The following is a 15,535-nucleotide window of genomic DNA, read 5'->3' on the forward strand; positions in this document are numbered from 1 at the left end:
TAAATACAGTGCTAGAAAGAACAGCTAAATTCCAAACCACTTTTAGGGATAAAACGTCGAAGGGAATGAAAAATAAAAACATTTACCATCTATCTCTTGGACCATGGTTTCAGACTTATTTTAGCAAATATATATATATATATAATATAAATAATATACAGGGTGTCCACAAAGTCTGTGTACATGGGGATTAACACATACTTTAAGAAATTATTATTTCTTATATTTAATAGTTTATGTTATGATTTTATTTACTCCATGTACCCACATGGGGATTAACACATGCACTAAGAAATTATTATTTCTTATATTTAAATGTTTATGTTATGATTTTATTTACTCCATGTACCCAGACTTTATGGACACCCTGTATATATGCATATATGGGTACAGTAAACAACATGAAATACGAAAACGAATAAGTTAAATGTGCAAATAACAAGAGAAAAATGGAAAACAGGACAAGTAATACAAAGAATGATCCTTCATCAGTTGTCGGTTGCCTATCTTACTTCCCATTTCGAGCAATATGAGTCAATGACAATATGAGTCTTCGAAAACAATTGCTCCCATAAATACCAAAATAAAATTTTGGATTTATGGAGGGTTAAAGTTAGGAACGGAAACTGGACAGTGGAGACATACAGGGAAACCGAATGTAGACAAACATGGAGGGTTGTTAGACCTGAGCGAGGGGAAAATAGTGAATGCTGAGAAAAATATCTTCTTGGAAAAAAGAAAAGATAGAAGAGAGAGATAGGAGACAAGGGGTGCCAAAAAAGTTCCTGGTTTTAAGGTAACATGAAAAGCCTTATTGGAGGCCCAAACTTTTGGGTTCTTGTACAGAGCTTAGAAAAACTGAAGGACTACTACAATAAGTGTGTGAATATGTTGAATAAAATCATAATTAACTGATCCTCTTGTATTTTTTTTTTACCCAAATCTAGGAACCAGGAAGTTTACAGCCCCACCTCATGTGTGTGTGTATGCAGTGACAAATGCCTGTGGACACAAATCATACACATATGAAGTATGTGTGGTTGTGTACACACATACATATAATTTGTCTTGGCAAACTTTTGCGGTGACGTTTGTTAATGTTTCACAGAGTTGGCATGTAAACACCAGTGGAATAAATAATTATCTCAATTAAAAATGAAGAACGCTTGACATCAAGATAAACAGTCAGTCATAGGAATGTTGCTTTAGAAAGTCATGTCTAACCTATGTCAGCATGGAAACAGATGTGAAAAGGATGTTGACAATGATGACATATGTATATATATATATGTGTGTGTGTGTATATATACATATGTACGTGTATATACATGCAGATACGTGTATGTAACATGTTTGCGTGTGTGTGTGTATATATATATATATATGTATCAAAGCCTTGTGAGTGAATTTGGTAGATGGAAACTGAAAGAAACCCATTGAAAATATATGTTTGTGTTTGTCCCCCCATCCTACCATCACTTGACAACTGATGTTGGTGTGTTTACATCCCCATATTCTAATGGTTCAGCAAAAGAGACCGATAGAATAAGTCCTGGGGTCAGTTTAAGGTATCTCTTAGATACCCTAAATTATAATTTTCATAATAATTATTACCTCTGAGGTTTTTATTCCCATGCTGGCCACCTGATAAGATTGGTATTTTAAATAATGATCTTATCCTTATTCATATAAATTTATATATGTGTGTGTATATGTTTGTGTGTCTGTGTTTGTCCCCTCACCATTGCTTGACAACCGTTGTTGGTGTGTTTAAATCCCCATAACTTAGTGGTTTGGCTAAAGAGACCGATAGACTAAGTACTGGGCTTACAAAGAATAAGCCCTGGGATCGATTTGTTCAACGAAAGGCGGTGCTCCAGCATGGCCACAGTCAAACAACTGAAACAAATAAAAGAAAGAATGTCTACTCTTTTACTCTTTTACTCTTTTACTTGTTTCAGTCATTTGACTGCGGCCATGCTGGAGCATCGCCTTTAGTCGAGCAAATCGACCCCAGGACTTATTCTTTTGGAAGCCTCGTACTTATTCTCTCGGTCTCTTTTGCCGAACCGCTAAGTTACGGGGACGTAAACACACTAGCATCAGTTGTCAAGCGATGTTGGGGGGACAAACACAGACATATACACACATATACATATATACATGAGCAAAGTATTTTTATTTTTTTGTTTTGTCAGGCTGAAAAAGTTTATAAACAGAAATTCCTTGAAAATATTCAGTGTAAAAAGCAGTATGAGTCTACAAAATCTTTTGCGGTTTCTACTAAAGATACAGAAAAGGTAAATAAAGTTTCTCTGTGCTTTGGAGATGAGAGAGAGTATGAAGCTGTTTTAGTGTTGGCCTATTTGGTGTTACTCATTCAATGCTAACTTATTTCACATCAGGCAGTTTAATGTTCTCACTCACTTACTCTCTCTCTTTCTCTCTCTCTCTCCCTCTCTTTCTCTCTCACTCTTTCTTCCCCTCTCTTTCTCTTTCTCTCTCCCCCTCTCTTTCTCCCCCCCCTCTCTCTCTCTCATATGTTGATTAAATGTTTTCACTGATGATGCTGAATAGAATGAACCTGAAATCACATGGTTATGATGTGACACCATTGTCATCATCATTAGCATCGCTATCACCATCATCATCATCATCATCAAACATCCATTTTTCATACTAGCATGGATTGGATGGGTTGACAAGAGCTGGCAAGTCAGAAGACTGCGCCAAACTCTGCCGTCTGCTTTGGCATGGTTTCTATGCCTTGGTGCCCTTCGTAGCACTAACCACTTTACCATGTGCACTGGGTGCTTTTTACATGGCACCAGCTGCAGTGAGGCCCCCCAAATAACTCACACAACAAGACCCCTTCGACCGAATGAGGAATAGTAACGAGAGAGGTGAGTTAGTTTATAGAATCTGACAAGCCATAGGGCTGCACCAAGCTCCACTGTCAACTTTGGCATATCTTCTATGGCTGGATGCCCTTCTTAATACCAACCACCTTATTTTGTGCCATATAAAAGTATACAGTACAATTTAAATTTACGTGGCTGTGTGGTAAGAAGCTTACTGCCCAACCACATGGTTCTGGGTTCAGTCTCACTGCATGTCACCTTGGGCAAGTGTCTTCTACTATAGTCTTGGGCCAACCAAAACCTTGTCAGTAGATTTGGTAGACGGAAACTGAAAGAAACCTGTCGTATATGTGTGTGTGTGTGTGTTTGTGTCTATGTTTGCCCCACCACCCCTCATTTGACAATCGATACATCCCCTTAACTTAGTGGTTTGGCAGAAGAGACCAATAGAATAAATACCAGGCTTACAAAGAATAAGTCCAGGGGTCGATTTCTTCAACTAAAAGGCGATGCTCTAGCATGGCCACAGTCAAATGACTGAAACTAGTAAAAGAATAAAAAAATACCTGTGTATAGTATTGAATGTGTTTATCCAGGAAAGAAATATTTTCATTGTATGATTGATGTAGATCCTGAATTGAGCTGAGTAATCATTGTAAATATTTACAAACCCGTCCAACACACTATTCTCTCTTTGCAGTTATTCAACAAACACATCAAAGCTGTTCAGGGTAAAGAAAATGCTGGTGAGTGGAAGTTCAAGTGAATTATTTATTCTCATAGTAAGGCATTATGGAGTGGTAAGTCCTTGTGTGTTTGTGTGCAAATGGACACAGCATGGCCAAATGGTTAACAAGTCTGCTTTGCAATCATGAGGTCTTGTGTTTGATCCCACTGTATAGCAGTTCATCAAAGTTGACCAATAGAATTACTATCGGACTTGCAAAATAATTACTGGGGTCAATTTGTTCAACTAAAACCCTTCAAGATGGCACCCAGGTATTTTGACAGTTCAATGACTGAAACAAAAAAAAGATTTTTAAAAATTATACTATTTGGCTGTGTGGTAAGAAGCTTGCTTCCCAACCACATGGTTCTAGTTTCAGTCCCACTGCATGGCACCTTGGGCAAGTGTCTTCTTCTGTAGCTTCAGGCTAACCAAAAGCCTTGTGAGTGGATTTGGCAGACGGAAACTGAAAGAAATCCTTCATATATGTATGTATATATATATCTACATGCGTGTGTCTTTGTGTCTGTTTGTCCTCACTCCGCCGTTTAACAACCAGTGTTGGTGTGTTTACATCCCCATAACTTAGGCGGTCCAGCAAAAGAGTCTGATAGAATAAGTACCAGGCTAAAAAAAAAATCATTTTAAGTCCCGGGGTCGATTTGTTCAACTAAAACACCTTCAAGGCAGTGCTCCAGCATGGCCACAGTCAAATGACTAAAACAAGTAAAAAAGACAAAAAAAAAAGATCCGCACTCCGCCATTTCTGGTAAAACACTCCTCTACTACCTGTTTATCTTTTACATATCTTTTAACTCTGCTTGTTCTCAGCGTAGACATCAATTCCATTATTGTCTGGGACTGTTAGTTCTTTCTTTATTTTTATTTACTTTATTTTTCTACTGACTGGGTTGTTTAGGTTACAAATTCCACTTAGAGACAAGAGTTAAGTGTCTGACTTCATGACTTCAACTATGGCACCATTTATTTCAGATGCTCTCTACAAGAACCTCGTTGACCAGCTGGAGGAGAGCCATAAAGCTTTTGAATGGGAGATACACCAAGCCCTTATTGTAAGTACAGCTTTGTTTTTTTTTATAGAAAAGTGATTTTTTTAATGTTATTATTTTTTATTTATTTATTTATCTATTTATTTGTTATATCTTTCTCCGTTTTCTTCCTCTGTTTAGACGAACTTTCCTACCTTTTCAGACAAAACCTTCTGTAACCTTCGTCCTGTCTATGTCCTTACATGTTTTTAATTGATATTAGCCCTTGTGGCCAATAAAACGAATTAATTATTATTATTATTATTATTATTATTGTTTATGCTGATGATAATGATGATTAAAAAAATGAAACACATACTTCCAAGTTGTATATATAAGGCGGTGAGCTGGCAGAAACATTAACACACCAGGCAAAATTCTTAGCAACATTTCATCCATCTTTATGTTCTGAGTTCAGATTTTGCCGAGTTCGACTTTGCCTTTCACCCTTTCGGAGTCGATAAAATAAATACCAGTTACACACTGGAGTCAATGAAATCAACTAGTCCCCTCCCCACAAATTTTAGGCCTTGTGCCTATAGTAGAAAGGATTATCATTATTATTATTATTGAGTGAGAGAGCTGTGCATTATTATTATTATTATTTTATGTTTGACTTTTGCTTTGCATTTGTACAAGTTGGATCCGAGTCTCACCCAGAGACCTCAAGAGACAACAAGTTAGTAGTTCATGTAGGTGTTATGCCTAGGGTACCATATATTTGGGTTTGTACATAGTGTTGTTCTAGAGAATGTTTAAGAAACCATAAGAAAATTATGTGTTTGTTTTAAAATTTTATTATTTTTATTATTATTATTATTATTATGTATGCTGATGATAATGATGATAAAAAACAAGACATACTTCCAACTTGTATATATAAGGCGATGAGCTGGCAGAATCATTAGCATGCCAAGCAAAATGCTTAGCGGCATTTTGTCTGTCTCTACATTCTGAGTTCAAATTCTGCCATGTTCAGCTTTGCCTTTCATCTTTTATACAGATATCTAAAATAATAATTTTTTTCTTTGGTTTCTTCCAGGAATTTCAAAAATTAGAAGAAGAACGAATTGATACGCAACGTAATCTTTTGTGGGTTGTGTTGAATGCAAGATCTCAAGTTTCAGTTGAAGAAGATAAGGTAAGACAAAATCTCCGCTGTCCTGGGTACTTGACCGACCTAGTAGTCATGCTGCTTTATCCATTACCTTGGCCTTTTTGCATTCGGATTATTCTGTCAAATGCAAAACATTCATTCACATTATTTTAAATTAATCCTGCATTATCTCATAGCTTCAATTTAGATTCAGGTGAATATGGTACTTAAGTTGAGGCACCAGAATTAAGTATGGTATTACACATACAGTTTCAGAATAAGACGATTAAAGTCAAAATAAGCAACAAGGATATCCTTGTTGCTTATATTGACTATATATATATATTCCCCACTGGATAGGAAGCTGGTCCATCACAGGATTACTCCTTTCTATCAGCTGAGTGGACTGGAGCAACATGAAATGAAGTGTTTTGCTCAAGAACACAACACATTGCCTGATCCAGGAATCGAAACCACAATCTTACAGTCATGGGTCCAACACCTTAATCACTACGCCATGCATCTCCTCAGAGCTACTAAATAGCTCTCTGAAAACTTCTTTTTTTCTAACCCATTCCTACTCTATTATTTCGGATCACCCAGTCCCATTACTAATTAGATCATCTACAAAACAAAAGTTACCAACTACTTCTAAGGAGCCTGCCAAACATTTGAAAGTGTTTATTTCCCATGAGCTCTTAATGCTTATTGTCCCTATTTACACCTGCTGTGTATGAAGTGAACCTTTTCTATTAGCCTATCTGTAATCCCACTATACCTCTTATGTTTCCTTAGATATACTGTATAGATTTCCTCTCCATTGAATATTGGGAATTGATGTTTTTTTTTATGTTGGTGGTAGGTGTGGCTGCATGGTTAAGAAGTTGGCGTCCCAACGACCGGGCTTTTAGGTTCAGTTCCACTGAACATAGGCAGTCCAGTCCAATTATCATCATCGTCATCATTTAACGTCCTCCTTCCATGCTAGCATGGGTTGGATGGTTTTCCAGGAGCAGAGTGGGCTGAGTGCTTTTTACATGGCACCAGCGTGGGCGAGGTCAGTTTTGGCATGGTTTTTACAGCTGAATGCCCTTCCAAATGCCAACTACTTTACATTGTAGACTGGATGCTTTTCATGTGGATCCCCCCAAAAAATAATAATAAGCAATGCCTTTCCAGGGACCCCCACAGTAATGGGAAGTGGCAGGATATAGATAACTTGGTGAGGTTAGTGTGTAATTAAAGTTCAGTTTTAACTGTTGCAACGGAAATGTTTCATACCAAGTATTAGGTGGCAGAGTGAAAGGGATCTTGAAGAACTTCTACGAGGGAGGCTGGAAATTAAATGTAAACAAAAGGAAAACCAAAGCAAACAAGGGTAGCTTTTTTTTTTCTTCTTTGCTATAGTTTGCTTTTGTTTACACTTTCTTTCTAAACTTGCACTGTAGTGGCTGCCTTAAATGTTGTTTATCTTTTACTTGTTTCAGTCATTTAGACTGTGGCCAAGCTGGGGCAGTTATAAGCATGTAAATACACCAACATTGGTTGTCAAAAATTGGTGATACACAAACAGGTTTTTTTTATCAGTTTCTGTCTACCAAATCTACTCACAAGGCTTTGGTTGGCCCAAGGAATTCTTTGGGGTTTGAATAATTCACCTCTGAAAACATGGGTATTTCATTCAATATCCTTAAACAACCCTTATTCAGAGACCATTTGGGTGGGATGGGCTATGCAACCTTAAGAAAATCCTAACTGGGCCCCACCTGCGAGGTCATGCGCTGTTTATCTTGATATGAGATCACCCTGTCGTGCACACATGGTTGTGATGCATGTGCCTGGTGTACCCTTATCAGACGGGTAGTCATGATGGGTATACTGGGCTTTGTATATTTGTACCCCAGTGTCACTTTGATGGCATGCACTGCTCTCTCACTCAATGATGATGATGATAATAATAATAATAATAATAATAATAATAATAGTAGTGAAGTATAAATCAAGACACAACAATGATGGCCAATATCTCCACTGGTTAATATGTTGACATAATAAAATCCAAACTATTGACAAATGGTATAAGCACCACCCCCAAAGCTGTACCTAGGGAGAAAATGTAACGATCGTTTATAATTATTTACTGTCTTAAAATGTTACTTCACTTTTCAATGTTTTTTTTTTAATTATATTTTTTGTTTTTGTTTTGCAGTGTTATGAAAATGTTCGTAAAATATTGGAACAGTGTGATATTCAGCGAGATATAATAGACTTCATTTCTAATCATCAGACAGGAAGTACACGGCCTGGTAGGGTGTTTCATTATCTTCAGTATCATCTGATAGCATTTATATTCATGGTGGATAGCGAAGTGCGTGTGTGTGTGTGTGTGTGAGTGAGAGTAGAAATCAGTATGTGTGTGTGAGAGAGAGAGAGAATACACATTTGTTTTATGGTTTTATGTACGTATGCCTATATATGAGGTAGGGGTGGAGGTGAGACAGAGAAAGGGAAAGTAAATATTCATCTATATATATGTATACCTGTGTATGAATATATGTCTGTAGTGGAGGCCCAGTGGTTAGGGCAGCAGACTCGCAGTCATAGGATCGCGGTTTCGATTCCCAGACCGGGCGCTGTGAATGTTTATTGAGCGAAAACACCTAAAGCTCCACGAGGCTCCGGCAGTGGGTGGTGGCAAACCCTGCTGTACTCTTTCACCACAACTTTTTCTCATTCTTTCTTCCTGTTTCTGTTGTGCCTGTATTTCAAAGGGTCAGCCTTGTCACACTGTGTCACGCTGAATCTCCCCGAGAACTACGTTAAGGGTACACGTCTCTGTGGAGTGCTCAGCCACTTGCACGTTAATTTCATGAGCAGGCTGTTCCATTGATCGGATCAACTGGAACCCTCGTCGTGGTAACCGACCGAGTGGCACGATATGTCTGCATATGTTTGAGTAGACATTTGTGTGTGTATGTGTGTGTGAGTGTATGTATGTGTGTTGGTGGTGAGAAAGAGAAAGTGTGTGTGTGAGTGTATGTCTGTAGGTATGTGTGTATAAGTATGTCTGTATGTAAATGTGTGTGTGTTGAGTAAAGCTCTGTATTTATATGTATGTGAGTATACATCTGTGTGTTTGTGAGTATATGTATATATTTGTATATCTGTAACTATGTGTCTGTGATGTATGTATATGAGTCTGTGTATGCATGTGTATGAATGAAAATTTACATGTGTGTGTGTGTGAGTAAACATTTGTTTCTGTTGATGTTACCCAAAGTGTCCTGCAATGGGACTGAACACAAAACAACATGATTGCAAACAAAACTTCTTGACCACACAGCCATTCTTGCAGTTATGCATATTCTCAAAACATGTTTGTTTTTCTTTTTTCTTTTTTTCTTTTTTAGCTTATTTAAAATACCACAATCTTGAAGAAACAAGGAAGGAAATACAAGTTTCACATGCTCAAGAGTCCCTTTCAGATGGAGATTATTGTTCAATTCAGTTCCCAAGCTCTAAAAAATTCAACTTGGATTTTGGTAAGTGGAGTTATTCGTTAGATCTAGTCATTACTATCTTCATAACGACCATCGTTGTTGTTGTCATCGTCATCATCAACTAAATAGGCAGGAATACAAATGTAATAAATTATATTTAGTCTTAATATCATGAAATACTGTATCATCATCATCATTATCATCATCATTTAACGTCTGTTTTCCATGCTGGCATGGGTTGGACAGCTTCAGAGGAACTGGCTTCCCCCAGGGCCAGACCAGGTTCCATAGCCTGTTTTGGCTACCAGTGCTCTTTATGTGGCACCAAGGCGGCGAGCTGGCAGAAACGTTAACACATCCGGCGAAATGCTTAGCAGTAAATCATCTGTCTTTACATTCTGAGTTCAAATTCCAGCAAGGTTGACTTTGCTTTTCATCCTTCTGGTGTCAATAAATTAAGTACCAGTTGCATACTGGGTCGATCTAAAACAAATTCCTACTGTATTTTTATAATTAAATATTATTAGAAACTGAATGTTAAACAGTCTGCCTTAAGAAATTCTTAGTATCAGGAAATTCTTCAAAACCTGCACCATTCCTAATACATGATTTGGATTCATTAATTGACTGATTATTAATTAATTGATTGATGGATGATACAGGCATGGCTGTGTAGTTAAGAAGCTTGCCTCCCAACTTTGTGATTCTTGGGTTCAATCCTACCGCATGGCTGCTTGGACAAGTGTCTTGTTCTATATCCCTGGATGACCAAAGGCTTGTGAGTGGACTTGGTAGACAGAAACTATATGCATGAGTCTGTATTTGTGTTTGTCCTTCACCGCCACTTGACCACCAAATTTAGTTTACTTACATCACCATAATCTAGCGCTTTGGCAAAAGGCATTCACAGAAGGTGGCGAGCTGGCAGAAACGTTAGCATGCTGGGTGAAATGTTTAGTGGTATTTCGTCTGCCTTTACGTTCTGAGTTCAAATTCCGCCATGGTCAACTTTGCTTTTTATCCTTTTGGGCTGATAAATTGAGTACCAGTTGCATACTGGGGGTCGATCTAATCAACTGGCTCCCTCTGCAAAATTTTCGGGCCTTGTGCCGAGAGTAGAAAAGAAAAAAAAAGGCACTAATAGAAAAAGTAACAGGCTTTAAAATAAGCGCTTTGAAGCAGGACTCCAGCATGGCCATAGGCCAATAACTAAAGCAAGTAAAAGATGAAAGATTAATTAATTTATTTATAGTTTATCTTTGAAAATATTAACATTGATCAATTCAATTATTATTAACAGTGATCATGATAGAATCGTTAGCATGCTGGGCAAAATGCTTAGCGGCATTTCGTCCATCTATGTGTTCTGAGTTCAAATTCCACTAAGGTCAACTTTGCCTTTCATCCTTTTGGAGTCAATAAAATAAGCGCCAATTAAGCACTGGGGTTGATATAATCAACAAGCCCCCTTCCCCCAAGCTGCTGGCCTTGTGCCAAAATTTGAAATAATTACTAAGTGATCACTCTGTATGCTTCAATTTCATTTTCTCCTCTAGTTCACTCAAACTGACGCCCATTCACCATTAACATGTATACACGCTTGAATGAACAAGATGGCATTGAGAGACAGTTAGTCAGACAACATTTTCTTTTATAGCAACATCAGATACTTTTATCAGCCAGTGATTGCTTTTAACTCCCGAATTCTCAATTCCCTATTTCCTTTACCCTGATGCCTTCACATATCAACAATCTTTCCCACTTAGTATATTAATTCTAGCTTACCCTTATTTTTTCCGCACTACTTCTGTCGCTAACATTTTTCTCAAGCTTATTGTATTCCTTCAATTCATCTCTTCAAATTTATCGCTCTTACTAATTTTGGTTTTCTTTTTATTACTATTGTTATTTTCACTTATTATTGTTGTTATTATTGTGATTATAGTGGAGGCGCAATGGCCCAGTGGTTAGGGCAGAGGACTCGCGGTCATAAGATCGCAGTTTCTATTCCCAGACCGGGCGTTGTGAGTGTTTATTGAGCGAAAACACCTAAAGCTCCACGAGGCTCCGGCAGGGGATGGTGGCGAACCCTGCTGTATTCTTCAACCACAACTTTCTCTCACTATTTCTTCCTGTTTCTGTTGTACCTGTATTTCAAAGGGCCACGCTGTGTCATGCTGAATATCTCCGAGGACTACGTTAAGGGTACAAGTGTCTGTGGAGTGCTCAGCCACTTGCACGTTAATTTCACGAGCAGGCTGTTCCGTTGATCGGATCGACTGGAACCCTCGACGTTGTAAGTGACGGAGTGCCAACAACATTGTGATTATTATTATCATTGTTAAGGCAGTGAGCTGGCAGATTCATTAGCATGCTGGACAAAATGCCTTGTGGTATTTTTATCTGTTGCTATGTTCCAAGTTTGAATTCCACTGAGGTTGACTTTACCTTTCATCCTGTTGGGGGTCAATGAATTAAGTACCAGTGAAACACTGGGGTCGGTATAATTGACTAGTCCCCTCCCCCAAAATTTCAGGCCTTAGACATTCGAGCAAGATCGTTGCCAGTGCCGCTGGACTGGCTCCTGTGCAGGTGGCACGTAAAAGCACCCACTACACTCTCTGAGAGGTTGGCGTTAGGAAGGGCATCCAGCTGTAGAAACTCTGCCAGATCAGATTGGAGCTTGGTGTAGCCACCTGGTCCACCAGTCCTCAGTCAAATCATCCAACCCATGCTAGCATGGAAAGCGAACGTTAAACGATGATGATGATGATGATGATGTGCCTTTAGTAGAAAGGATTATTATTGTTAAGGTGGTGAGCTGGTAGAGTCATTGCCATGCTGAGCAAAATGCCTAAGGGCATTTCCTCCATCTTCATGTTCTGAGTTCAAATCCTGCTGAGGTTAACTTTGCCTTTCATCCTTTTGGGGTTGATAAAATAAGTACCAGTTGAGCACTGTGGTCAATATAATCAACTTACCCCACCCTTCAGAATTATTGGCCTTGTGCCAAAATTTGAAACCATTATTATTATTGTTGTTCATATTACTGTTATTGCCATTATTGCCGTAACTTAGCGGTTCGGCAAAAGAAACCGATAGAATAAGTACTAGGCTTACAAAGAATAAGTTCTGGGGTCGATTTGCTCGACTAAAGGCAGTGCTCCAGCATGGCCACGGTCAAATGACTGAAACAAGTAAAAGAGATTATTATACATACACACACATGTGTGCCAAATACTTTGGAACCTGCTGAAGAAAGAGTGCCATGTCTGTGTGCATCTTTGATACAATTTCTAAAAAGACGTCTTTATTATGGACTTTTGGTAATGCATGCACAATGAGGTACTGGCCCCAGCCAGAGTGAAGTGTTCATGACAAAACGACAGTGTATGCACATGTGCAAACACTTGTACCCTGTCATTTAAATGTCATTTTGACATTTAATTTCTTGCAAAATTGATTTAATTATATAAGGCACAGGCATGACTGTGTGGTAAGAAGCTTGCTTCCCAACCACATGGTTCGAGGTTCAGTCCTGCTGCATGGCACTTTGGACAAATGTCTTCTACTGTAGGCTCAGACCAACCAAAGCCTTGTGAGTGGACTTGGTAGTCGGAAACTGAAAGAAGCCCAGTGCTGGTGTGTTTATGTCCCTGTAACTTAAGGGTCTGGCAAAAGAGACCGATAGAATAAGTACCAGACTTACAAAGAATAAATACTGGGGTTGATTTCTTCGGCTAATAAAATATTAAAAAATTTAAAAAAAAGCGGTGCTCCAGTATGAGCACAGTCAAATGACTGAAGCAAGTGAAAGAATAAATACATAGAGTATCTGGATTAAGCATATGAATCCTAAGATGGATTCAGATTGCTCTTCTTGAATTCTGTTCCTAGTTCTGTATCTTTGTTTCTTTCTGATTACAAGACTACACTTCATACTCTGAATTTTTTCAACACAATTTGCCAGAATATCTTCATCCTCCTCTTTCTTCTTGTTTACTTGGTAAACATTGCATGTTTGAATATCTTCTATTATTACTTATGTTTCAGTCATTTTCTTTTTTTTTTATCCAGTTAATATTCTTCATTTATTCATTTTTGTTCATTAATACTAAATGCACGTTCTGTTGATGACTGCTCTGTAATATTTCATCTTATAACTGTCTGCTTAAAATTTTACATTTTCAATTGTTGCGTGCTTCGCCAAAGAATTAATATTTTATTGCTTGGCATACCTACACACATGTGCCCCCCCCCCAAACTTTGTTTCCTCATAACTTTCAGAAAAATCGATATTTTTTGATGAAATGTTTACAAATATGCTTCAGATGTTGTAGATTCCAATTATACCAGAATTTATTGTGAATGTGGAGTGTAGTTTCAGAAAATTCACATGAAGCGGATTTGTTTTCACTTCAATTTTAGGAAAATGAATATTTTTTTAAGAAATTTTATACAAATGCCTTTTAGAGTGTGTAAATTGTGATTATATTGGAAATTAAAATGGAAAAAGAAGAAAAAATGGTGGGCTTACGCACACACATTCTGACACACAACATAAATATCTACAACATGAAACTTGAAATTTTGCAAAAAATTGTGTGTGTTTGTATGTATGTGTGCATGCTCATCATTTTCTTTTCACATCAAATTCTGATATAATCATAATTTACACACTAGAAAATTTTTTTTTTAAATATCCAGTTTTCTAAAAGTTATGAGGTAACAAATCTGATTCTTGAATTTTCTGAAACTCCTCTCCCCATTCACCAGAAATATTTTTTCAACAAATCCTGATATAATCAGAATCTACACCATCTGAAGCTTATTTGTAGAAAATTTCATTAAAAAATATCTATTTTTCTGGAAGTTATGAGGAAAAAATATTGGTGGGGCACAATTGTGTAGGTATGCCCATTGCTTTAACACAAGTAATACTAAGATTACATTGCTATAAAATATCTACGTATTGGCTTGCTTTGTTTTACTTTCATTTTGTATTTAACAATATTTGATTATATAACTGCATGTTATATATAAACAAATAATACAATTCTTTTGTTTGATTTGCATCAAAAGGGTAACAATAATTGAGATGGGCTCAATTTTTCACTACACATAAGCATTGATAGAACAACGGTATTTACAATGATATCATGTTTAGTAACAAATACTGTGTTAAAAATGCACCAAAGTGTTTGTGTTTGTGTATATTAAAAAATTTATTGGCAGTAATTCTTCATTGCTTTATAAATGCACATTCTTTTAACAAAATTGTGTTACATCTTAGGGCTTTAATTTATATTTTCCATTATTGATGTTAAAGATATATATATATATATATATATATATATATATATATATAGGCGTAGGAGTGGCTATGTGGTAAGTAGTTCCGGGTTCAGTCCCACTGCATGGCACTTTCTGAAGCATCTAGACACTTTTTTTAAGGCAAAGAAAACTATCTGTTCCAAAACCAAGGTCAAAACTGAATTCAAGGATTTATTGGCATCAAAACCTTTGGATTTTTATTGAAGAAGCATAAATGACTTTGTTAATCAATGGGAGAAATGCATAACAATTTAGGGATCACATTTTGAGTAATTAAACCTTTGAATAAGTTCAGTTTTTGAAGAATATAGGCTTATTTTTAAAATTGGCCATTATTTTCTGAACAACCTAATATAAATCGATTTTTAATGTCCTTGTTTTATATTCAATATAGCTATTGAGTTTCATTTAATTATAAATATTTTATTTTCCTTTACCTCCAGATGATCCATAATGGGATGTGAATGTTCACCAGGTAAAATATTTTGACTAATTATTTCTGTTATTCTTTTACTTGTTTCAGTCATTTGACTGCAGCCATGCTGGAGCACTGCCTTGGAGAGTTTTTTAGTCAAGCAAATTGACCCCAGGACTTATTTTTTTAAAAACCTGGTAGTTATTCTATTGGCCTCTTTCACTGAACCACTAAGTTAACAGGGATGTAGACACACCAACACCGGTTGTCGAGCGGTGATGGGAGGAAAAAACACAGACACAAAGACACACACACACACACATAGATATATACATATCAACAACTGTTGAAGAGGTTGTAAGAAGCAATGAAAATTTTAGAAAAGAAAAATGAAATAAATAAGTAAATGAGTGAAAATTGAACTAGAGTGTGTTGCTGCTTGGACAACCTTGCTTGGACTTGTGCCTCAGAGGGTAACTTTTTAGGTGCAATCCCATGGTCAGTCATGACCAAAGGGGTGTCTTTATATATATATATATATATATATATATAT

At 37.1% G+C, this 15,535-nt stretch overlaps 1 protein-coding gene across 3 annotated transcripts in view; it reads left to right on the forward strand.

The window, feature by feature from the left end:
• The window catches only part of LOC106880802 (proline-serine-threonine phosphatase-interacting protein 2), a 47,327-nt gene that overhangs the window by 29,444 nt on the left and 2,348 nt on the right, over positions 1–15,535 (forward strand). For 2 of the 3 annotated variants that reach the window (XR_008266054.1, XR_008266055.1), the window contains exons 6-13: positions 2,199–2,300; positions 3,562–3,607; positions 4,582–4,661; positions 5,680–5,778; positions 7,943–8,039; positions 9,144–9,275; positions 10,790–10,862; positions 15,011–15,042. Coding sequence is in view for 1 of the 3 variants with exons in the window: in XM_052974483.1 (XP_052830443.1) it covers positions 2,199–2,300; positions 3,562–3,607; positions 4,582–4,661; positions 5,680–5,778; positions 7,943–8,039; positions 9,144–9,275; positions 15,011–15,021 (567 nt within the window). In the remaining 2 variants the exon portion in view is untranslated. The remainder of the gene's footprint in view (positions 1–2,198; positions 2,301–3,561; positions 3,608–4,581; positions 4,662–5,679; positions 5,779–7,942; positions 8,040–9,143; positions 9,276–10,789; positions 10,863–15,010; positions 15,043–15,535) is intronic. The other variant, XM_052974483.1, reaches the window with a different exon arrangement.

The sequence above is a fragment of the Octopus bimaculoides genome, chromosome 18 (assembly GCF_001194135.2).
Source record: "Octopus bimaculoides isolate UCB-OBI-ISO-001 chromosome 18, ASM119413v2, whole genome shotgun sequence".
Taxonomy (NCBI): domain Eukaryota; kingdom Metazoa; phylum Mollusca; class Cephalopoda; order Octopoda; family Octopodidae; genus Octopus; species Octopus bimaculoides.